The sequence below is a fragment of the Gallus gallus genome, chromosome 4 (genome assembly GCF_016699485.2).
Source record: "Gallus gallus isolate bGalGal1 chromosome 4, bGalGal1.mat.broiler.GRCg7b, whole genome shotgun sequence".
In the NCBI taxonomy this organism is placed as follows: domain Eukaryota; kingdom Metazoa; phylum Chordata; class Aves; order Galliformes; family Phasianidae; genus Gallus; species Gallus gallus.
The window spans coordinates 11,396,190-11,418,442 of NC_052535.1; the positions used below are offsets into that span (position 1 = coordinate 11,396,190).

The 22,253-nt window shown below is 53.0% G+C and overlaps 1 protein-coding gene across 9 annotated transcripts; it reads right to left on the reverse strand.

Annotated features, from left to right (window-relative positions):
- Window positions 1–73: 73 nt before the first annotated feature.
- LOC430697 (Kruppel-like factor 5-like) lies at window positions 74–21,987 on the reverse strand. Of its 9 annotated transcripts, XM_015278564.4 has the most exons (6): window positions 21,930–21,987; window positions 21,328–21,522; window positions 11,895–11,939; window positions 8,310–9,213; window positions 5,556–5,615; window positions 74–2,815 (listed from the first exon to the last, which is right to left on the reverse strand). In XM_015278564.4, exons 2-6 carry the CDS (start codon window positions 21,490–21,492, stop codon window positions 2,637–2,639), a joined length of 1,353 nt encoding a protein of 450 aa, XP_015134050.2. In that variant the 5' UTR covers window positions 21,493–21,522; window positions 21,930–21,987; the 3' UTR covers window positions 74–2,636. The 9 variants fall into 9 exon arrangements, with proteins under 9 accessions (XP_015134050.2, XP_046797229.1, XP_025006241.2 ...); XM_046941273.1 differs by lacking the exon at window positions 21,328–21,522; XM_025150473.3 differs by lacking the exon at window positions 21,930–21,987 and having other exon boundaries at window positions 8,694–9,213; window positions 21,328–21,901.
- Between the last annotated feature and the right edge of the window lie 266 nt (window positions 21,988–22,253).

Sequence of the window (22,253 nt, forward strand, 5' to 3'; positions counted from 1 at the left end):
CACACGCACACGTGAGCAGCAGGCAAAGGCAACAGGAGCACTACTTACAACAGGAGGGAAGAGAGACGCCATCTCCATGAGACAAAATTTTATTACAAAATATTAGGTAGATTAATAGTTGTAGGGACTGTGTAACAAACAAAAAGCATCACCGGAAAAAAAAATAAACCTTCCACCCAAGTTTTCCAGGTCCCGATTACCTTTTCTCGCTGTGCTCATTCTGGGCAGTGAACGATCACGTTCAGCCCGCACAGACATGCCAAGCGATGCAGCGCTCTTCTATTTACAGCCGTTCTGCTGCTATGATACAGGCTGCCAAAGCTGGGTTTGTTCTGCACAAAGCACAGGAAACCTTGCAGGAAGAGCCCCCCAGGCTCTCAGACCTTCCCCAGTGTATCCTGTCTGCCTTGGGAAGGGACAGGGTACAGAGAGACCTTCCTCCAGCCCAGCTCCCTATCTCTCTCCTGCTGCTGGCTTTGCTCCTTCAGCATCCCTCCCTTCCTGTCCCAGCTTCTTCTGGGGCTCACAGGCAAAGCTGCCTTCAGCCACCAAACACACAGCTGGAGACAGAAGTAAAGGAATAAAAGCTGAGATGCGCTCTGGTTTTGCTGGGGACACTTTCAGCGTTGCCTTTGCGCTAGTAGAACATCTGCATGGCAACATTTTGCATACAGACCAGAGGTGCAAAGATGGACTGGAGTGGGTTATTCATAATGACACTTCTTCCTCAGTCCCCCATCAAAATAATCTCAAATGCAACAAAAATATAGATGTGTGTCTATGTGAGGATGAGCAGATGCATTTTTTTCTGTAGTGAAAAAAAAAAAAATAGAGAGATAATCAGGTAAATTATTTCAAATTCCCCTATGATTTAAAGCTGCCTGTTGAGTGGATTGGCATTTGTTGTTTGTCAGCGTGTGAGTTTTGGGCTCCAGGAGATAGAAGTGGGGGCAGCTGGAGGTTTTCGTCCCCACAGTAAAAGGGGGGGTCAATGAAGTCTCTCTGGGAGAGTGATAGGTGAGGGGTAAGCCCACCACCAGCCTGATGGCACATGCGGTGAGCTGGTCAACCCACTTCCCTGTAGTTTAACTCACATTTAGGAGGTTCAGCCCCTTTTGCCCTGACCCCATCCTGAGGGTCTCCAAAAGGAAGCAAGAGGAGAAACCAGCAGCACCTGCCCCAGTATGGTGGCTTCTACCACTTGTACACACCAGACCTCAACACACGCAGAGACCCCACAGCCAACAGGATGAAGCATGGATAAGTCCATTGGCCCCAGCACCCACTGCTCCCCACCGAGCCATGATGGAAGAGCTCAAGTACGGACATGAGGATGCGACCATGACCGGGGCTTGGTGGATATGGCTGCAGTTAGCAAAAGATCATTTATCGGCCTGAAGATGCTGCAGTTCAGTTCCTGGTGAGGAGATGCATCCACCCACACGTTCCTTAATTTTGTTCAAGGAAAAATGAAAGAGAAGCCGGGGTGAGGGGAAATCAATATTCCGTTGAACGCAGCAGGCCCATTATTTGTTCCTAATTTATTTATTACCTCCACAGCTTCCGGTTGAGCTGGCGTGGCCTGGCCCTCGTTCTGCCCACACCTAACCCCTGGTAGGCTTTGAAGGGGAGCCAACATGCCCTATGCGTCATGGCACCCGAGGAAGTGGGGGGAGGCACTTTGCAGAGCTTGGGGTGGGGGAACCAGTGAGGTAGGTAACACGATCACATTCTGAACAACAGGATTTATCGGAATTTGTTTTAAAGACGCTTCTTTGGTTCTTCTTCCCCTTTCTTTTGTCTAAAGGTGGTGAAACAGCAACAGCACAGACCCAGCATGATGGGTGATGTCTGGTTCCTCATGCATGTGGTCAAGGGATGAGCAGAGCCTGCCCTTTGAAGAAAGGCATGGCACGTTCTGGGAAGCCAGAGCTCACAGGTGAGTTCCTTGCTGTCCCCAGGGTGAGACCCACCCTGGTCCCCTCAGATTCATCTGGAGTCACATTTCATCTTGGAAGCAGAAATGCTACGGACGTAACCAGAAAATCTATCCAAGCAGGGCAAATGCCCTGGGTTTGACAGGATACAGCTTCTGCACTGTCCCTTGTCTAAGTATTTTATACTTTCTTCTATGCTCTCACAGAGACCGGGGCTGTCAACTCAAGTAGCCATGGGCCGCACTTCTCCATGTCACCAGTGTCAATCATGGCCATGAAATGGGTTAGTCCAAAAGGATTTCACAACTGGTGGGACACCTCGGTCCACCAGCCTTCCCAGCCATCCTTTGACTTCCCAAAGGCACAACCTTGTGGGGGGCAAAATGTCCCCAAGAGCTCAAGACACCAAGGAGAGCTGGTCCCAAAAGACAAATAAATAGCAGGTTTGCTGGAAGAAAGACCTCACCATCCAAGACCCATTGCCCTGTTGCTACAAGGAGCCTTGTGGCAAGATCAGTCTGTAATTATCATTCTTTTTTAATGGTATCTGTTTTAAAACCAGGAACGGTGGGGGTGAGATTCACCTTCTGTCCTGCCAGTTGATCACAGCATGGGGTTGCTCCTATGTACAAGTGGAGGAGAGGTCCCCTCGAAGAAGAGTCCCAGCTGCCCTTGGAGACATAGCAATGGAGGTGGTCCCTAGTTCTGGTGCCGCTTCATGTGCAGTGCCAGGTGGTCAGAGCGAGAGAAGCACCGGCCACAGGCCAGGCACTTGAAGGGCTTGGCACCTGTGTGCTTGCGGTAGTGCCGGGTCAGCTCGTCGGAGCGGGCGAAGCGCCAGTCACAGCCATCCCAGGTGCACTTGTAGGGCTTTTCACCTGCAGGGAAGAGCCACAGGTCACCATCAGAACGCAGAGGACAGCACGGCCACCTGCCTGCCCAGATTGCCCTGCGCCCATCTCCTGCTCCAGTACAGCTAAAAGGCACGTGGGGCTGCCCCACTTCAGGACCACCGTGATGATCTGCACTAACAAAGGTCACTGCCGTGGGAGGTCAGTACCTCAAGTCTGTTGGATATCGGAGCATTTCTGTGTACAAATCTTCCAGAGCTCTTTTTCTTTTTGACTGAAAAGCCCCAAATGGCTATTTTTGCTGCTAATGTGGGATAAGGGTGCACCATGAGGAAGAAGAGGTTCCTCGGAGCCTTGCATCTTGGAAGCCAGCACCCAGTTCTCCCAGCCCTGCAGTAGCTGGACGTTGAGTTTTCCTGGGATCATCAGGCATGACATAATGCCTCCTCCCCCCCCACACACACACCTATTCCCCAACTGAAATCAATGGCGTTGTGCAACCCCCTGCCAGCTGGGAACCGGGCTGGAGAAGCCCGTGCCCGCCAGCAGCTCCCGGCCACCACACTGAACCCTGGCTGCAGCCCTCTCCCTGCTTGGGTGTGGTGCTCTCAAATATTAGCCCTTGCTCTTAACAGCCTGAACAAGCAGGCAGAGTTCAGGGAATGTGCTGACTTTCCCGACCTCAAATATTTACTGTTTCGTTGGCCAATTGCTGAGCGCACCATCGCGGCATGAAGGCACGCACGCACGCAGCATGCATGCATGGGCATGTGCGCGGTGCTCCGGCACGCTCACCGGCAAACGGCCCGTTCCTCCCCCAGCCCTGCTGCCAGACGGGCTGCGGATTTGGCTGGGAAACAGAAAACACACGGCCATAGCAAAAGCAGCGGCCTCCAGCACACACCAGACAAAATACTCCAGGGTTGAACGCACAGAGGTGGATCTGGAGGAGAATGGGGCACTGAGACGACATCCTGCTTCCCAAAAAGCTCCGCACGGTGCGTTTTTTGATGGGGGGTAAAGGCAGCACTTGCAGTCATACTCGATGGCAGGTCCAGGGGTCTGTCAGCAATCATGCTGCCACGTGAAAGCTAGATTTGCACTGTGCAACCACAGACATTGTCCCAGGCAGGTGACCTGGCTGGGTCAACCCCACCAAGGCCCTATAGCTTCGAACAATACCAGGTTGAGCTCCAGAATGGAGGGAAAATGCTTTCCATTGTCCCGTGAGCTGGCTCCATCTCCCAGGACAGCACGGCAGGGCAAGCTCAAACAAAGGGCCCGAGCTGGCATTCCCAGCCCTGGGGGGCGGGGAGCCGATCGGTTATATATTTAATCTCACAATGGCACCCAGGAAATGAATGATGTCTCCAGGAGATGAATACAGCCCAGCCCATGGCAACGGACAAACCGCAAGAAAAGACCTGAGTAATGGCGTGCTCCCACGGTCTCACCGCCTCCTGGCAGAAAGAACAGACCTCAAAAACCGAACGCAGACACCCCCAGCTTGCCTGCATGTAGCCCTCAACTTTGGGTTCCCATTTTTTGGCCACCGCCAGCAGCTCTCCTGGCGGCTCAGGTCACCTCCTGGGCCCCCTGCCCTTCCTCCTGCAGCAGGTGAGCTGGAAGACGGCAACCAAGCTTGGTTTCCTGCCTTGTTACTGGGAAACACGGAAAAATGACTGCACTTTATTGGGTTCAAAAACCACCCAAGTTTTCCTGGATACATCTTTATAGCGTGGTTTGTAGGGACAACGCGTGTCTCATGTAAGCTGCATCCCTAAGCGGTGCTCCAAAAAGGAGAGGAAAAAGAGAGATTTAATTTTAGAGCCAGACGCCTCACGTGGCCCCAAGCATAGATTGCCGTTGTGATTGCCGGTTTATCGGTGCTGGGACAATGTCCTTCCTGCACCTCTCTGCCACCCCTTCTCTGTCACTCCCTGCCCAGAAATACTGAACCTTGCGCACAAAGAAAGTCTTCTGGCCAGCTTGTGGGAAGGGCTGATAAGGGGGAAAAGGAACGGAGCCAAGCACAAGAGCTGATTCCCAGCCTCAGGATGGGTTTTGTTCGTTGTTCATAAAAAAGAGAAGTGAACTCTGGGCCAGCTTAATTGCTTTCAGTAAAGATCAGCCCTCCTATAAAAGAGATTTATGAGGGCACTGATGGTTCCTGGACTACCTGGTGATCTGATAAAGTTTCGGGTATAATAAATACCTTAATGAGGAGACCTGTGCTTGAATGCACAAGTGAGCTGGGTCTGCTGCAGGCCAGCTGGCTGTGGTGGGAGCAAAGGGGCACCAGCCCTTGCCTCACCTCAGCACCCTCACCCTACAGCCAGAGGACGGCCACCAGGCAGCAAGCAGTCTCACAGAAGAGATGAGCTCACTATGAGCCCAGAAAATCCAGCCCGGGAGCCATGGACGCCTCCTCAAAGGTCAAAGACACGCTCCACGTGCCAATAGGCAATTTTTCTGTTGGCTAGGCAGGATCTGAGATGGCCAGGATTTGTGAGATATGGAAGGAGGATCCTTCAGGCCACACGTGACAGAGGACTGGGGATACCTCCTCCTCCCAATCCACTGGGAGAGCCTCCTAGGAGTTTCCTGTGTCCTAGACTACCCCTCCAGAAGGCAAGCAAGCTGCATAGAGTTGTCGGAAACCAGTGCAACCATTGGGTTTTTGTTACCATGAGCATCAATAGGCTGTCCTGACAGCCACCCCAGCTCAGGGCTGGCAGGGTTTGCTGGCAGGATGTGGTGCTCTTACCTGTGTGAGTCCTTTGGTGTGCCTTCAGGTGGGAGCTCTTGGTATACACTTTTGTGCAACCTGTGAAAACAGCAAAGACAACTTCCCTGTGAAAAAGGGGCTCTTGCTGCAACAAATCTAGAACATTCATGTTTGGGATTAGGGACAGAGCGGGCCGTGAAAAGCACGCTGAGTAGCAGGATTCAAATAAGCCTGGACATCCTCATTTTGCTTCAGCAGTATCTAAAGACATTGCTTGTTCTCCAGGACAGACAAACACTGACAACTCTCCATCTCTTGCTGCACAACCGTGACACTCATAGGCACTGCGCTGGGAATGGCCGGGGATAAAGCCAGCCCCCAGCTTTCAGAACTTCCCTGGCCTTCCAGGCGGGATGGAAATAGCAAACTCACCACCACAAGCTGCCAGCTGCATGCTGCTGCTTGTCCTGCTGGGCTCCAGAGGCAACTGGTACCACTATGGCAAAGTGGGAGGGAAAGTGGACTCTGCAACAGACCCAGCAGGCATGATGAGGCCAGTTCCCATGAGGCACAAGGTGGGACGTTTTTCAGATTAGCACCAACAGGTTTAATCAGAGAGAGGCTCTCAGCAGAAACACTGTGATTTTGGCAAGAGTTTCAACAACAAACATTGCCCAATGAATGACTGCCCATCCTTCCTTTCAGCTGGTCTGAAGAAGCTCCTCATGCTGCCTTTATGGCCCTGCTTCATTTAGTTTTGACATGCATATTAAAATATAAATTTGAATTTTTATTACCTTTCTATTCAACATGGTCATATTTTTTCTTTCCATGTTTCCACATCATCTAATAAAGCCTTGTGCTACTTCCCCATCCACTTGCAAAGTATAGTTTATTTTCCTGACACCGGCATTGCCACCAATGTAACATCACACCTGCAGACACTGTTTGCCATCCTGGAGTGCCGACAGCAGCATTGCTCCCCATTGGACTTGGCAGAAATTAAGAGCAGTCATCATTCCAAGTGAGATGGACTCAAAAAAGGCCCGAGCTCTTAGGAAGATTTCACCGAAGGCCCCCAGCAATGCACTGTACACCTCCTCCTACCAACAGTCTTTAAGCAGTTTTGGGTTAGACCCTCATTTTCCAAACTTTTCTGATGCCAGCAGAAATCTCAGCAGCCCAGATCTTTTAGCACCACTGCTCATGAAGACTCGAGAAAAGGGGCATTACAGTTCCCAACCTCTGCTCCCCTTTGTTGGAGACACATGCCTGTGCTCAGTCACAGCTTTCCAGCAGGGAGAGGACAGAGAGGTGAGCACACCCCATGGAGCCCAGTTTAGCTAAAACTTTCTGGTTTTTCAGAAGAAGATGTCTCTAAAAGAGAGAGTGTTCATTCAGTTAAAGGAGTAGCTGGTAACTCCTGGCTGGGTCTACCAGCTCCTGATCAGCAAGAACACATGAAAGCCACCATATCCTCCCAGTGGCAAAGCTCCTAACAAGGAAAACCAAAATGACTGACCAACACTTCCATGTTCTGGCAGTTCCCTTTATTGGGATGGGCTATCCCAGGTTCCCTGTGGCCCACAATGCTATTGGCCAAGCAGGAGGGCAAACAGCCAGCTTGTGCAGAGGAAAGCCCACCTGGACATCACCCTGCCCTTCCTCTATCCCCTCTCAGCTCACAGCTTCCAAGAAAAGCTAACATCTGGCAAAAGGCTGAACACTCAATAGAGGGAATGCCTTTTCCTTTTTTTTTTTTTTTTCTTCCATGGCACAGTCTGTGGAAGCCCCAGTATTTGCTTACAACAGGTGCTTCAGAAAGTTAAGGCCAACCTCTGCATTTCAGCTCCTCTCTGCACCTTTGCCCTGATGGAAACAAGGCTGAAACAGGCCAAGCTCTAAGCAGAAATGAGGTTAGTGCCTAGGGTAAGAGACTGGGAAGCAAAATGGTCTTCCTTCACCATCTGCAGAACCCTGCTTGTCCCCTTTTGCTAAAGAAGAGGTCAGGGTTGAGGATTCCCCATTCTTTCTCTCCCGTTACTCTTGGAGCAGCCAGTCTGGCTCGTAGGGGAGCTGCACCTTGCTAATGCGTCCTGCAGGACATGCTCACGCTCTGACCAATCATGACTGGAGCAGAGGAGCAGCCCCTGTCCCAGAGCCATGGTCCATCCACACGCCCCTGTCCTATCTCCCACAGCCGTGAGCAGGAGGCAGAAAATTCAGCACATGCTGCTAACAGCAAAAGCATGGCGGCAGCTTTCAGCTCAAAGTCACAGAATCACAGAGTCACCCAGATGCAGTACCTGAGGCCACTGATGGGTATAACTCTTTTCTCTTTGCACAGGAAGAGAATTTGGGCACCATAAAGAGACTAAAAATGTTGCTTGTGGAAATCAGTAGATGGTTTGCCACCTCTCATGGGAGAATAGGAATGGAAAGTTAGACAGGAGGCATGGCTTTGCCCATGCAGAGTACAGTGGGCTCTTAAGGCAGCTGGTTTTTGGGAGCATCCCCATGCTTGGATAGCACTCTCTGCCTCTCAGAGCCAGGCTTGCTACTGCCAGAGTTGGAAAAGGGAAGGGGAGAGAAACTGCATCAATGGGAGCAGACAGGGCCAGCCTCTTCTACTCCCTTGGTGGTGGGGGGACCTTGCTTCCCTGGGGCTTTCCACTCAGTGCCATGTCACCTTTCTTCGCACAGACAGAGTGATTCTTGGTCAATCCCCAAGCAGCCCACAGTCTCCCTGTGCCAAGAAGGGATCCCAAAACCAAGCCAAAACAGTGAGAATACCTGGGTAATCACAGTGGTGGATCCTCCTTTTCTCCAGCTCAGGGTTGTTGCGTCTGTTATATTTGAGGGTCTGCATGACAGTGGGCCCTTGGCAGAGGGTCCCAAGGCTGTTGGGGACTGGAGGGACCTGGGATGATTGGACCAGCTTCAGTCCAAAAGTGGCTTCATAGGATGGTGGGGGAGAGATGGTGTTGATGAGCTCTGGTTGATTTTCTGGGCTGCCAGGCTGCGAGTTGGGGGGTGAAGGCGGCAGGTTCACCCCTGGCACAGCATAGAACTGCCCTGAGATGTTGAAGTTTTCCTGTCCTTGGGAGATATGTGGGTACTGCTTAACTGGCCCTCCAGCCTGGACATGTCTGTGAAGCACACTGGACATGGCGTTACCTGTGGACATGGTGACACCGCTGAGGCTGTTGATGGCTGTGGTGCTGTTTGAGGAGGGCGTCAGGTTGGTAAGATCAGCGTTGCCATTGCCAAGAGGCATCTGGTAAAACTGGGCTTGCTGTGAACTGCTGGATAGCGGGATATCTGAAGGCATCTCCTGCTTGATGAAGATGTTGTTGACTGCCACCGACTGGGGCATGCTGAAGACGCTGGTAAAGTCAGGCAGGGTCTGCGTGGAGCCCGATGTGGAAGAGCAGGGCTGGGAGAAGCTGGTGCCAGGCTCCGTCTTGATCTGCGTGAATGGCGTCATGGGTTTGGGAGATCGGTAAAGTCCAGTGCGTAAGTGCGTGGTGTCGGGCAGGATCACATTGATGTTCACGCTGTAAGGCGTGGAATTGGGCTTCTCCGTTGAGAAGAACTCATCAACCACTGAGGCACTCTCCCGGCGGTATTTCTTGTCCGGTATCATGGGGATGGGTGGCAACTGGCTGGAGAGGTACTTATCCATTTCAGATCGTCCCTGGGGTGAAAAATATAGGGAACAGAATTCGTGAAGAGCAAGTTTGATAGGAGTTCAATGTTCAACATGTACGAGAGGGGAACCAGAAGAGCCACAACAGCAGCTCAGGTATCAGGTGCTGCAGCAATCACTTTTGCTGTCTGACTCTCAGAGATGAAGTCACCCTGTCCTCTATCCCAGTTCCCTCCTACCTACCTGCAGTGGTACCAAAGGCCGAACAAGGCCAAGGATGCCATCACGACAGAAGTTCATCTTGGTAATGATGAGGCCAGAGGTATTCAAAACCTGCCTGGACACTTTCCTGCGTAACCTACTCTGGTTAACTTGCTTTAGCAGGGTGGTTGAACTAGATGACCTCCAGAGGTCCCTTCCAACCCCTACTATTCTGTGATTCTGTGATTTAGCACAGCTCTTTGGTCCCACAAACGACAGCATCAAGTACTAGGCATGGGATAAAACATGGAGCTCTGCCCAAGTCAGCCTGGATGTGTTTGGAGTAGCTCACCCTAGACATGCTGACTCTGGCCTGCTTTAAACTCAGCAACCTGAGACGTACTCATTTTACTCTAAGGTGGACAATATTGAGAAAATTAATTGAGACAATTAATGGAGAGTACTTTTGGCTACAGCCCTAGAAACCTAAGTGATGTTGGCACAAATTTCATGGACTGTGAGCCTAAAATGGAAATTGCCAGACATGCTGTTGATGCCTTGTCTTGGTAAAATGACTCAGCCCTTGGCCAACCTCTGGTCTAGTTCTACAGCTCTGGATTGCCAGGCTAACAGAACCTATAGCTCAGTCACTGCTTGTCAGAGTTCATGCCTCACGCAGCATCCCACTGGAACCAGGCCCAATAATTCAGCAACCTCATGGAGCAATCTGCTAGGAAACTCATCCCCTGGCATTTGATGACTCAACTTCTGCTCTTTGTGGTTAAAGACACAAGTACTAATGCTCTTCTATAAAGCTACAGCCTTTAATTATGTGGTTATCCCTGTGTCAAGCTGATTGCAAAGCCCTCACAGACTCATTGATATGTAGAGGAGCTGGCAAAACTGCAGGGCTTCCCTGGCAGAGCCTACAGCGCACTTGAGGAGTGCAGGCTGTTCCCATCCCACACCCATTATGCTTGAGCTGAGGGCTGTGCAGCTGTGAACTATGCCACCAGGCCAAAGTCATCTCTGCTGTAAGTTCATTGCTTTTATCAAAGCTGGACAGGATCCAATGTACTTTCCTTGCCCTTTCCAGTGAAACACATCACCTGTGCTTCCAGAGAATTCAAAGAGGTGCCTCTGTACCACTGCAAGCCACACTGGCAATGCACGACCAAGCTGGCTTGCACCCAAACACAAGTACATGCCACCAATACATCCTCTTCTGCATGGGTGGAAGCTCAGGGCAGAGGACCCATCGTTGGACACTGTTCCAAAATCCTGGCCCCTTCTGTGCTCCCCCTGCAGCGCCAAGTCTGGGAGAGCCACACTGCACTGGGAGCTGAGCCCTGGGTGCTGCCTGTGTGCCCACCCTGGCACCAAACCGGACCCCTGGGGTGGGACCGGAGGCTCCAGATGCCGCGCATACCTGAGTGATGAAACGGCCCCACTTGCCTGGGGAGCGAAGCAGGGGGAAGGCGCTGGATGCCTTTTACTTCTGCCCTTCCCTTATCTCTGGTATTTGAGTTTCTCACCTTCAGTTCCCAGGAAAGGTCTCCCCCCACACTCAAATGGGTTCTTATGCAGCGGGTAGCCAGGCAGGTATATTCAGTGGAGAAAGGGCTCTAAGTTTGGATCCCAGGCTGCATCGTCACTAAGAGACCATCCATCTGTCCGCCTGCTGTCACTGTCTGCCCCTGCCCAGCGTCTCCCATCCCTCTCTCCTCACCTCTACCTGCAGATCGAGGTGCGCTTGGTCCCACTCCATGGAGCCTCATAAATCCACTTCTGATCCTAGGCAGCCCCAGGGACCTGGGGAAAGGGGGTGCTAGGGCACAACTTCTCAGAAGAGCAAAGCAGTTGTCTCTGATGGGACAGGGAAGACTTCCAGCCGTGTCCTTAGCTGCAGAATCACTGCAGGGGTGGAGGTCCCACTCTACTGGAACCCAGAGCATCACAGTGATGCCGGTGATGCTCTAGAACTTGCAGGACCCCAGGGGTGTCCTCAGAAGAGCCGCTTGATTTGTTTGTGGCCCAGAAAAACCTAGCAACAATAGGCAGCTCCTTGCTTGCTGGGCATTGAGCAAATACTTAACATCAAGCCATTCACCTAAGCACCTCCCACCTAACACTACTCCAGAACCAGCCTCCATTCCACAGCTGACACAAGAGCTCGGATGACTACATGCAGGGATGCCTTCCTGTCATGCCTGGGTGGGATCCAACTCAAGAATCCCAAATGCAGGTGTCTCTTTCTAGATACTGCTTACATCGCCTTTCACAGTGGAGGAGACAGCCCCACTGTCACCCACATGGCTAGCACGGATAGAGTCACCGTAGGCAGGGGGAATGCACCCCTGCTAGTGGCAGGATCTCAAGGAAGGAGTGGGGAGATGCCACCACATCCTTACCACTTTGTTCTGAGTGAGCTGCTAGATGGCCTGCACTGGGGTGGGGGATCTCTTACAGGTACGTCTTACAAATAGGGGCTGAAACAAGCAGAGAGAGAAAGGAGAAAAGCTCTTCACCTCGAGAGTGAGTGGCATCCGTTGTTCCATCCTCATGGGGTGCAGCTGTGGAACAGACAGGACTATGTTAGTGGGAAGGTCCTCCTGAAGCCAGGCCACCTCCCGCACCCCAATATGTTCCACCCTTGCAGCCCCAGCCAGCACCTCCAGGACATGCGTTTCAGAGGCTGATGGAGGAACAAGCAGCCCTTTGCAGGGACGATGAGGAGGAACGTGCCCCCTAAACTGTCCTCTCCAGTACCCTATTTCCATTGGGGTTTCACCAGTGGTTCTCTTCAGAGGTTACCCAGAGCTGGGGAGCCATCCCGAGCAGCTGGGAGCACCTCCATTTTCCCCCAGCCTGGAGGTGGGAACACAGCCATGATACTGCCCTCCCTCTATTCACCAACAGCAATGTTTTTCTGGCTTGCTTTCCTCTTCGAAATCACAGGCAAGGGGAGGAGGGGCAAACCCGGTTCCCAGCTCATGCAATCACACTCTGTTTTTATGTCTTAATCCTCGCCAAGGGGTGGAGAGGGCCCTGACACCGTGCGTGCGGGATCAACAACAGCCTACAACCCACTTTCACTCCACACCCTTCTGCAGCTGCTGCCGCCTCTCAGTGTGCCATGCTTCTCCTCCACCAGCACTCACCCTAACCACGAGGTTTCTCCAGGACTGTGGTAAAGCCTCATCTCTTCACCATAGGGTCATTCACACGTTTAATAGGCTGGACAGTCAGAGCAGCAAGGGGTGGAAACCAGACTAGGCTTCGCTCTCTCTCAAAGCAAACCAGCAAAACCAACTCAACTCAGTTTTCCTACTTGTGGGGTGTAAATATTGTGAGAGCTACAAGCAAACTGAAGATGTTTCTTGCAGGTTGATGATAGACCACAAAGTCACGTGGCCTTGATAGGACAGCCACCAAAAGAGTTGGGGACATAAGATCTGCCACCCCTGGAAGGCTGCTGGTCCCATGGGCTGGCTGGAAGCACGAACAGATGCTTCATGGTGAAGCCTCTGGGTCAGAGCTATGATGGTTTTTGGTGATTTGCATCCCATCACCTGCAAGAAACAGCTTCAGTACAACACACATAGTTCAGCCAAGCTCCTGGGAGGGCAGCTGAGGACTCTGCGGTGGCTCACATGAGGCAGGAATGACCAGAAATGCTCAGCCCGTTCCCTCCTCCCCATCTGACAGCCACAGGCAGAAAATTAACTATTTTCTTGCCTTTTTGAGTACTGAGCCAATCACACAGCCACAGTGCTCAGTGCACCTCAACACTGCAAGAGTCATCCCGCCCTGGCTTAATGGAGAAAGACTACACAGGGCCTTCCAGCTGAAGGGCAAGCAGCTCTTCGGAGGGCTCGGTGACTCAGTTTCCTTTAGGCATTAGTAATGGCACTGCTGCAGACGAGGATGAGATAGAGGGTCAGGAGATGGGCACGCCCCAGGCTTCACCGACAGCGGTGCCAGGAGTCATGGGTCACTAGCTCCAGCAAAAACTGAGCCAAGGGGAAACACAGCCAAAGCAGACATCAACAAAACCTCCACGCTTCAGGAGGCATCTCCTCCAAACCGGGATTTTCGCTTCGGCCAGGAAGTTTTCAGTGCAATAAAAATGTTGAATTTCTGCATTTTCCCCTTGAAGTCACAGTATATTTCTGACCGTGTAGGAGGGCCTTTTCAACCTGCCAGCGGAAAGAAAGCAAAAACCCATGCAGGCGAAGGAAAGGGTTCCCCACTCTACTTCTCTCCCTCGAATGGGCGCTCCTGTGACCAGCACTGACCCAAGTCCTCCCACTCTGCCAGCCACCAACTTCCAAAAACCCTGCAGGAATCTCCTGCCTCGGAGGCCTCCACCCCTCACCTCAATCCCATCTGAGGCAGGCTGAGTAGTTATCAGGACACTGATCAACAAACACAGAGCCCCAGACAAACATTTCTTGGCAGGACACACAAAAACGGGAGCCTGAGCCAAGCAGGCCATTTTGCCAGCGATAAACCACGAGCATCGTTAGAAAGGCGCGAGGCACGGCCAGCTGACGAGGCAGGAGGTGGGACACGTCCTTCCCATGATTAAAGGCTCTCTAATCTGAAGTTGATAAATAACAAACCGCCACAGAAACATCAAATGTGGTCACCACAGAGGAACAAGGAGAGAAATCGATGTTTGCTAAACAGGCGACGAGCTCGTGAAGTTGGCAGAGAGAGCAGCTGGGAGGGGAGGAGGGGGGAATCAAGGAGTTTCTTCATTTCTTGGCATCTTCCGGCCCTCCTGGCCACAGCCTTCTCCTGCTCTGCAAAGTGGGGACCCTGAACCCCTTGCCCACTCTGCAGCTCGGGGGGACCTCCCCAAGCACTCATGGGATGAGGGCAACGGTGGCCGGGCCGTGGGATTACGTAGCGCGGTCTGTTTCTCCTGCCTGCACCTGCATGAAACTCCAGCCTCCAAGGGAATCGGCAAACAATGGGGAGGATAATCATCAATCAAAAGCCATGGCAAGTACCTGGCAGTGCCCCTTTAAAGGGACACGTTATAAATAGACCGTATTTATATACAGATTTGGTTCAATATCAGCATTTATTGTCTCCCTAGTTAAATATTGACTTGGGTAAATATTTGTTTCTCTGATCATTTGGTTTTGATATTGACCTCGATCAACGTTATTTTCTGTTTGTTCCTCAAGTCTTCTGGAACTCTCTGCCACACAGGATTAGTAGAGAAAGCCCCGGGACTCTTCCTTTCAAGTGCACGGGGCCTAACGCCTAGCTGCTGCAAACAGCCCAGCAGGAGTGCAGGCAGCAAAGACAAACCCTGGTCTTAGATGGGTACCACAGGTGGGCTCCTCTGATTGCCCCATCCCAAAGAGGTGAGGAGCAACTCTGAGAGGTAGCACTGCCCCCAGAGCATTCAGCATTGGGTGCAATGGGGCAAGATTCATCTTCACGAGCTTGGGCCACCGGGAAAGCGAGCATCTAAGCTGAAGTCTCTGTGCAAGCTCACTCTGGAGCCCATGGAGATGGCTGCCAGAGGTGATCTGCCCCACCAGCTTCCTATTTTGAAATTTTCACACCTTTCCATTTGCAAGAGCACCTCTGAGAGCAAGATGAGGCCAGGGATGCACCCTTCTCCCAGGGATGTCGCAGGAGCTGAGCCATGCTGCTTTGGAGGGTTATTCCGGAGCTCTGTTCTGCCCTTGCAGTTGAACTACCTGAGTTAATTATCACTTCTTGGAACCGAGGGATTTTCTTAAGCCCAAGATTTGCCGTCGAGGCAGATGTGGCCAGATGGCCTCCGGCTGAGCCAATAGGCAGCAGTGTTTCCAGCAGGCTTGCTGACTCTGTTTGCTATTCCTTTCCTCCAACAGCTGATAAGGACTCGCTCAAAGGCAGTCTACCTTGGTTATTTATCACAGAAACCATGCCACCACAGTCAGTGATCCCAAAGGCCAGAGAAAGCAGAACACCATCATCTAGCTCCAAGGTCAAGTACCCAGAAGAGGGCCAGTTTGGAGCAGCCAGGCTTCAGGGGGCTTTGAGAACAAGAGCAGAAATCTTTCCAAAAACAATGCCTTAAATGAAGTGAAAAGTATCTGCATAGACCTTAGAGGAAGCTCTGGCCCTGCTGCACCATCTCTAGGCCTTACTGAACACCACAGCCACCTGGTCTACCTAGCCTTAGACGGGTCTAGGTCAGGATAAGAGGTCTCACGTCAATAATAGAGTAACCCCGCAGTAACTTCCCCTTTCCCAGACCTACCAAGCACAAAACAGATGCCTGGATGGAACCTGAGCATGGGTAGGAAAGAGGGACAGCTCTCTCCTCACCCATTGCTCCCTTCTCTGCCCTAGCAGGAGGACAGCCCTCTGAAACTGTGTCTTCACGGGAGGGGATGACATGAGGGCAACTTCTTCATAAGTGAGTCATGCCTTTGTATGCAGTTTTCTCTTTCCAAAATGCTGCTGCTCAGCAGAGGCTGGGGCCAAGCCCATCAAAGCCAACTGGAGGTTTTCCATCAACCTAAGTGAGCACATGCTGATGGAGGCTGCACTGGATGGACTTTGGTATGGATGCCTTTCTGGAAAGATCAGTGATGCAACGCTGTTTCAAATCCTGGAAGATCAGCCCCAGGTAAAGCATGCAGGAGTTCAAACGTTCCCCCAAATCACTCATACAACCAAAAATTGACCTCCAAGAGCCATGGAGCCCCTGCTGCTCTCTTCAGCTAGAAGCTGGCCCACCTGCAGCACCGTTTCTCCATCCTGGTTGCAGCCTTTGCTCCAGCACTTTCTCCTCCAAGTATGACAAGATGGAAGCTCTCATACGTTCTCCAGAATGACCTAGACAAATTTATCTACCCATTTCTAGCTATTTCATGGCCAGTGGGCACTAGGCTGGTTCTTGAGCTCTCCAGCAGGTCTAGAACCAACTATGACATGGTAGAGGCTGTTAGTGCTCACAGGGAGCTTCCTGCAGCCAGATTATTCATTCCACCTCACTCAAACCATCAGGAAGCTCATACTCATCACCCAGCCTCTTCCAATCAGAAGAAAAGATGCACATTCCCAGGGCAAGGTCTGACAAAGGCGGAGTGAGTCATCTGCTGCTTGCTGAGGCTTGTGAAGTCCTCCTGGCAATCAGCAAGCGATAAGACAGGCCAAAAAGCGTGTTCTTCCTCGTACAATGAGTGAGGCAGACCCAATACCCCATGCACGTCTGGGAGAAGGCAAGGTCAGGTTTCATGTGCGGACAGAAATCCCACCATCTCTGCAGCTTTCAACTTCCTCGCCAAACCAGTTAGCAAAACAAAACAAACCCTAAGGCATGTAGAAACATTGCATCTGAGTGAGTAGGTCTTTGGGCCAACTTTTTTTCTGGGCTTGCACAGCACCTAGCATGTTACAAGGCCAAGTAAACACTGCCAGTATCGCCGCTGTGGACTGAGAGGACACTTAGCGCCGTCCTTTCTGGCGTGCACAGTGCCCTACACACTGCCTGGCATCCATGCTGCCAGCAGGGTCCTCAAGCAGCAAGCCTCAAGGAGCGTCCTCCAGCTTCCTTCCCTCAGCATAACCCCTCTCCTTCCACATTTTCCCCGCATAGAAATGGACAGCCAATTGCTCTAATTAAGGGAGACTGATCAGGGCACAGGCTGACACGTCACACGAAGAAGGCGCTGAGCCCTGGAGAAGATCCAGCGGGAGCATTTCATAGAATGGGGCTTGCCAGGCCCTGGAACACATGAGGTGATGTCCCAGAGATGACATCAAACAGCCAGTCAAGCTAATGATCCAGCTCTCCCAAAGGGACGATGCAGAGCCACCAAAATACCAGACACCGAAGACGCTCACAATGAAACGTTCTGTTCTGAAGTAACAACAGATTGAACAGTCAGAAAGGAGTGACTGAACTTTTCCATTCCGTTTAACAGACTTGAGTCATTTCCACCTATTAGAGAACACCATCAAGCCTTGCATTCCTTGCAGGGGTTTTCAGTGAAAGCATTAACCCACCCCTCCCCTCGTTTCACTCCCTCTGCTAGCAAAGAAGCTGATGTTGTACAGGCAGGGATGCCATGAAGGGCTGGTCTGGCTGGCAATCAGGCATCTGCACCTCCGTGCCCACTCCGAGATGGGCTCCCACTTGTGAAACAATCACCTCAGATATGAGAAGGGTGATAATGGATGGACAACAGACCACGCTCCTACAGGAAATAAGTAGCCGTGTTTTTGGACGCTGGAGGATCTGACCTGACTCCAATGGGATCGATCTCTCGCCATTCTCCTGCTAGCACTGGAAATACTACAAGGAGCAAGGTCATTAAACACATCTGCATACTTGCAAATCCTGCCCTTGGTGGAAATTCGAACGTCTCCCATCGCATTAAAAACAAATAATTTTCAAAGAATTCTCCAAGCATTTCTGAACTTAATGAAAGAATCTTTGTTTGAGTTTCAATCCGAGCTTGGAAGGGGCTGAACCTCTTTGATGTGGGAAACAGCCCATGGGGTTTTTTTGAGAGTTTTCATGCTAGCTCAAGTTCTGAGAACGTCTGAATTGTAAACACTGGTTATCCAATCCCCAACAACCAGCAGCACCCTGTGACTCACGTAATTCACCAATGGAGCACAAGGAAAGCAAATATTCTAATCAAGGGGCTCAGCTAACTAGACGGTGGTAAGAGCGATTATTTGCAGTGGATGGGTTAGATAAAGGAGCTCCCCGGCCCAGGGAACAAAGTAGCGTAGGTAGCTGACCAAACAGGTTTGAGAGAGGAAATTTGCTAGTGGATGATGCACCGGACAAAAATGAGCTGCCCTAAACCTCCGTGAGTAATTCCAACCAACGTGTGCCTCCCACAGCCCATTCAGGAAGGGCGATAAAGGGAAATCCGTTGCGTTTATTACGAGTCGGAGTCCCCCGCTCGCTCCCTCCCTCCCCTACCCGCCTCTTCAGTGGTCAAAGACAAGCAGACACGCTTCCCTGGCTGGTTTGCAACCTCCCTCATTCTGGGAAACAGCAGAGGAAAGGCAGCCGCACACCTGCAGCCCCCCTGGCTGCATCCCCTCCTGCAGCCGCCCGCCGACGGCAGCGTCCCCATGGAACAATCGCCCTTTGTACCACGTGCACAAAGCCCCTGTGCTCCCACAGCTCAACGTGCAGCCAAGCTGCTCCGTCCCACACCTCACCACCAGGGAGGCTGTGCGTCTGGGGGATGCAGCACAGTGAAACAGCAGTGGTAGCGGCTGGGTTAAGCTGAGCCCACCACCACCCCAACAGGTCTCCTTGCAGGAACGTGGGGACGAGCCCATTCTCTCTGCAGACGGCAGCTCAGTTCCCTGCAGCCCTGCAGACACCTGCCAGGCACAGAGCCCAGCAGATGTGCAGACCTGCAGGCTGGTCCTGGAGGCTGCGGGCTCCAGTTGATCCCAACACAATGACTCCAGTCCCCTCTAAGCAGCCATCACCCCGGTTCCAAGCAGGCTGTGCAGGGCGCTGTGTCACTGAAGAACAGGAAAGCACATCCCTGGTCCTCACAAGGCCCACTCGAGAAAAAGGAGGCAATGAATCAAAGAATATCCCAAAGTTGGAGGGGACCCACGACGACCACTGAGTCCAACCCCTGGCTCCACACAGGACCACCCAATATACAAACCCAATGTTTGAGAGTCATGTCCAGATGTTCCTTGAACTCCAGCAGCTCAGGGCCGTGCCCACTGCCCTGGGGATGTTCTTTGCCCACCATCCTCTGGTGCAGACCCATTCCCTGACCCCCCAGCCTTCCCCTGACACAGCTCCATGCCGTTCCCTCGGGCTCCATTGCTGTCACAGAGAGCAGAGCTCAGCGCTGCCCTCCGCTCCCTGTGAGAGCTGCAGCCACCACGAGGGCTCTGCTCAGCTCCTCTGCCCTAGGCCCAACAGACCCAGGGACCCTCACACACCGTGCCCTCCAGGCCCCTCCCCATCTCTGTAGCCCCCCTTCAGATGCTCTCTGACAGTTTTATGTGCTTCTTATCTTGCGGCACCCAAACCTCGAGGTGAGGACACACCAGCGCAGTGCAGAGCAGAGTGGGACAATCCCTTCCCTTGCCCGGTGGCAGTGCTGGGTCTGTACACCCCAGGGCATGGTTGGCCCTGTTGGCTGCCAGAGCATGCAGGTCATGGCAGGAAACAGGCTGTGTTTTCTCTATTCTCTCTTCCCAGCCACTTCTGCATCGGGTCCTGACCACCCCCATTGTTGCAGAAGGCCCGAGTGATCCTCCAGCATCAGCTCTGCAAGACCTGCAACCAGTGTGACTCACTGAATCACCATAGCCATCCTCAAATCCTATAATGGGACTCTGCTGTCAGGCCCCATTCTACCCAGTTTTAGCAATCCAGCCACAGTAATGACCCCCCTGCAGCACCTTGTGCTGCTCACCAGGAAAGCACACTAGGAGCCAGCTCCTGTCCCACGTGCTTGGCAGGGACCAAGGGACACGCCACCACCATCGTGCTCTCCAACACCTCCTGGCCATACAGAATCACCCCCAGGGTCGCAGAGACCTGTTCTCATGACCTCACTCCCACCAGCTGTGGGGCAGCTCTCACAGGAGGGCATGGTCTGGGTTTGCACCGCAGAGGACAACACTTGCACCCAAGGAAGGCCAGGGTGAAAGCCATGGGTGGCTCCAAGAGGCTCAGGGGACTCAGCAGTGGGGTCACTCAGCTGCCCAGAGAGCAAACCCAGCCCAGAGGGACGCAGCTCCCTCTCTGACAGCACCCAGCCCCGGGGGTGCCGCAGTGGGAACGTCTCCTTTTCCCTGGAACACCTCCCTGAATGCGCCTTGGGTTTGTTTATTTTCCTTCTCCCTCTCCCTTCTAGTACCAGCCTCTTGAGATTTAAAGGGAAAAATTCTTTCTGGTCAATCCAGCCGAAACTGGAATGGAAAAACATTTCTATCATCTCCTTTCTTTTTGCTTTGTAATTTGGGTCAGAGTAGCCAGCAAGGCTGAGAAAAGGGCCAAAACAAGTGCAAACTCCACGAATGCCTGATCTCCTCCCAACACGGATCGAATAATGTTTCCAGCAGCAAATAGCTGCCCCCCTCCCCTTGTTAGAGCAGCGATTTGTGGAGTGGGGAAGAGGACTGAGATAAGGAGGCTGCGGTGGGCAGGCTCCGGGGGGCAGCGGGACACGCTGTGGGGCCGGAGCAGTGACGGGTCACAGCCTTGTCCAGCGGCACCGACAGCCAGCCCCGTCCTGGCAACCCATGGGCAGAGGGCAGAGCGGGACGAGGTGTCCCCATGGGGCGGCCATGGGGCTGGGAGCCGCCCTCCCGCCACCTCGCGGGGCCCGGCTCACAGCGGCACTGGGAACATGGGGATCATCAGCCACGGCCCCGCTCGCCTCTGGGGAATGAGGCCGGAGCAGCAGCTCCCACTTGATTCCCATCGGGAAGGACGGCCTTGTGGCAGGGAGAGGCCCCGGCACCCTAAATCCTGGTCTTTATCCCCAGAATGCGTGGGGGGAAACCGCGGGGCTGGGGAATTTCGAGGTGCGTTCTTTCCCTGCCATGAGGCAGAAATAAGATTAATAAACATAAAACTGCTCCCCTCGCACCGTGCAGTCCCAGCGCCTGTGGTGTCCCCAATGGCGCGGGGCCCTGGGTGCTTCCTGCAGCGAGCAGAACCCGGTCCAGGAGCAGAGCTCTGCTCCCAAACTCCAAAACAGCGGCGCAGAGAAATGCAGGGAAGGGAAGGGGAAAAGTACGAAACCAAACACGGCCGGGAGAAAGAGCCACAGAGGGGAAAGGAAGAGCGAGCAAAGCGGTTGAGGTGCCAAAAAGCAAGAGGAAAAGCAGAATCGAACCACATATAAACTGAACAGAACAGAGTTAAAGCGAATGCACACCGCTCTCGGTCTTCAGCTGGAGGCTGGAGCACCTTACCGGGGGCCTCCGCCTTACCTGCGCCAGGTCGGGAGGGTTGTCCGGGGCCCTGGCAGGCGGTTTGATGTCCTCAAAGACAGAGGTGTCCTCGCCGGGCTCCCCCGACATGGTGACGGGCTTCAGCGGGGTGAACGCTGAGGAGTCGTCGGGGAGCGGGGCGCACAACACCAGCCCGCTGCTCATCCCTGTGTGTGCCCACTGCCAGGGACGGAGCTGGGGGAGAGGGGAGAGGGAGAGAGGCGGAAAGGGAAAGAAGAAAAGGGGGTAGATAGGAAATTGGGGGGAAGAGGAGAGGGGAGAAGAGGGGGGCGGAAGGGGAAAAAAAGGAGAAAAGAGGGGAAAAGGAGAGGAAAAAGAAAGAGAAAGATGAAAAAGGAGAAAAAGGGGGGAAATGACAAAAAGGGGGGAAACAAAGGAAAAATATATATAAAATGGAATGGTACAAGAGAAAAAGAAAGGTAAAAAAAATAAAGGGGAAGAAATGGGGAATAGTACAATTTTTTTTTTTTAAAGGGGGAAAAATCGAAGGCGAAAAAAAGGGAAGAAAGGGTGGGGAAGGAGAAGGCGCCGGCAGTGCGGCCCGGAGCTGGCTGGGAGCCGGGTGCCGGGGAAGGGTTTACCTGGGCTCGGAGGAGGATCGCCGACCTGCAGCGCGGTGAGGCCGGGCCGGGCCGGGCCGGGCCAATCAGGCCCCGCTGCGGCCTCACTGCCGGCCCCGGGCGGATAAAAGCGGCCTCGGGGCGCGCCCGGCTCCGCGGGGACCCGGCACGGGACGGCGGCAGCGGGGTGGGCCGGCCGGGGTGCGCTCTGCCCGGGGGTGCTGCACGGGGGGCGGGGGGTCCTCCTTCCTCACAGCGCTCTGCTGTAGAGACGGGCGAAAGGGAAAGGAGTGGGTGAGGGGGGAAGGAGTTTGCTTCGTTTTACCGTCGTTGTGTTGGAAGTTT

Excerpts from the sequence above, each read along its gene's own strand:
- LOC430697 (XM_015278564.4), bottom strand. The coding sequence starts at position 21,492 with ATGAGCAGCGGGCTGGTGTTGTGCGCCCCGCTCCCCGACGACTCCTCA. Across the intron at positions 9,214-11,894 it reads GGATGCCACTCACTCTCGAG|GGACGATCTGAAATGGATAA; the intron begins GTGAAGAGCTTT and ends TTTTCACCCCAG. Across the intron at positions 5,616-8,309 it reads CCACCACTGTGATTACCCAG|GTTGCACAAAAGTGTATACC; the intron begins GTATTCTCACTG and ends CTGTTTTCACAG.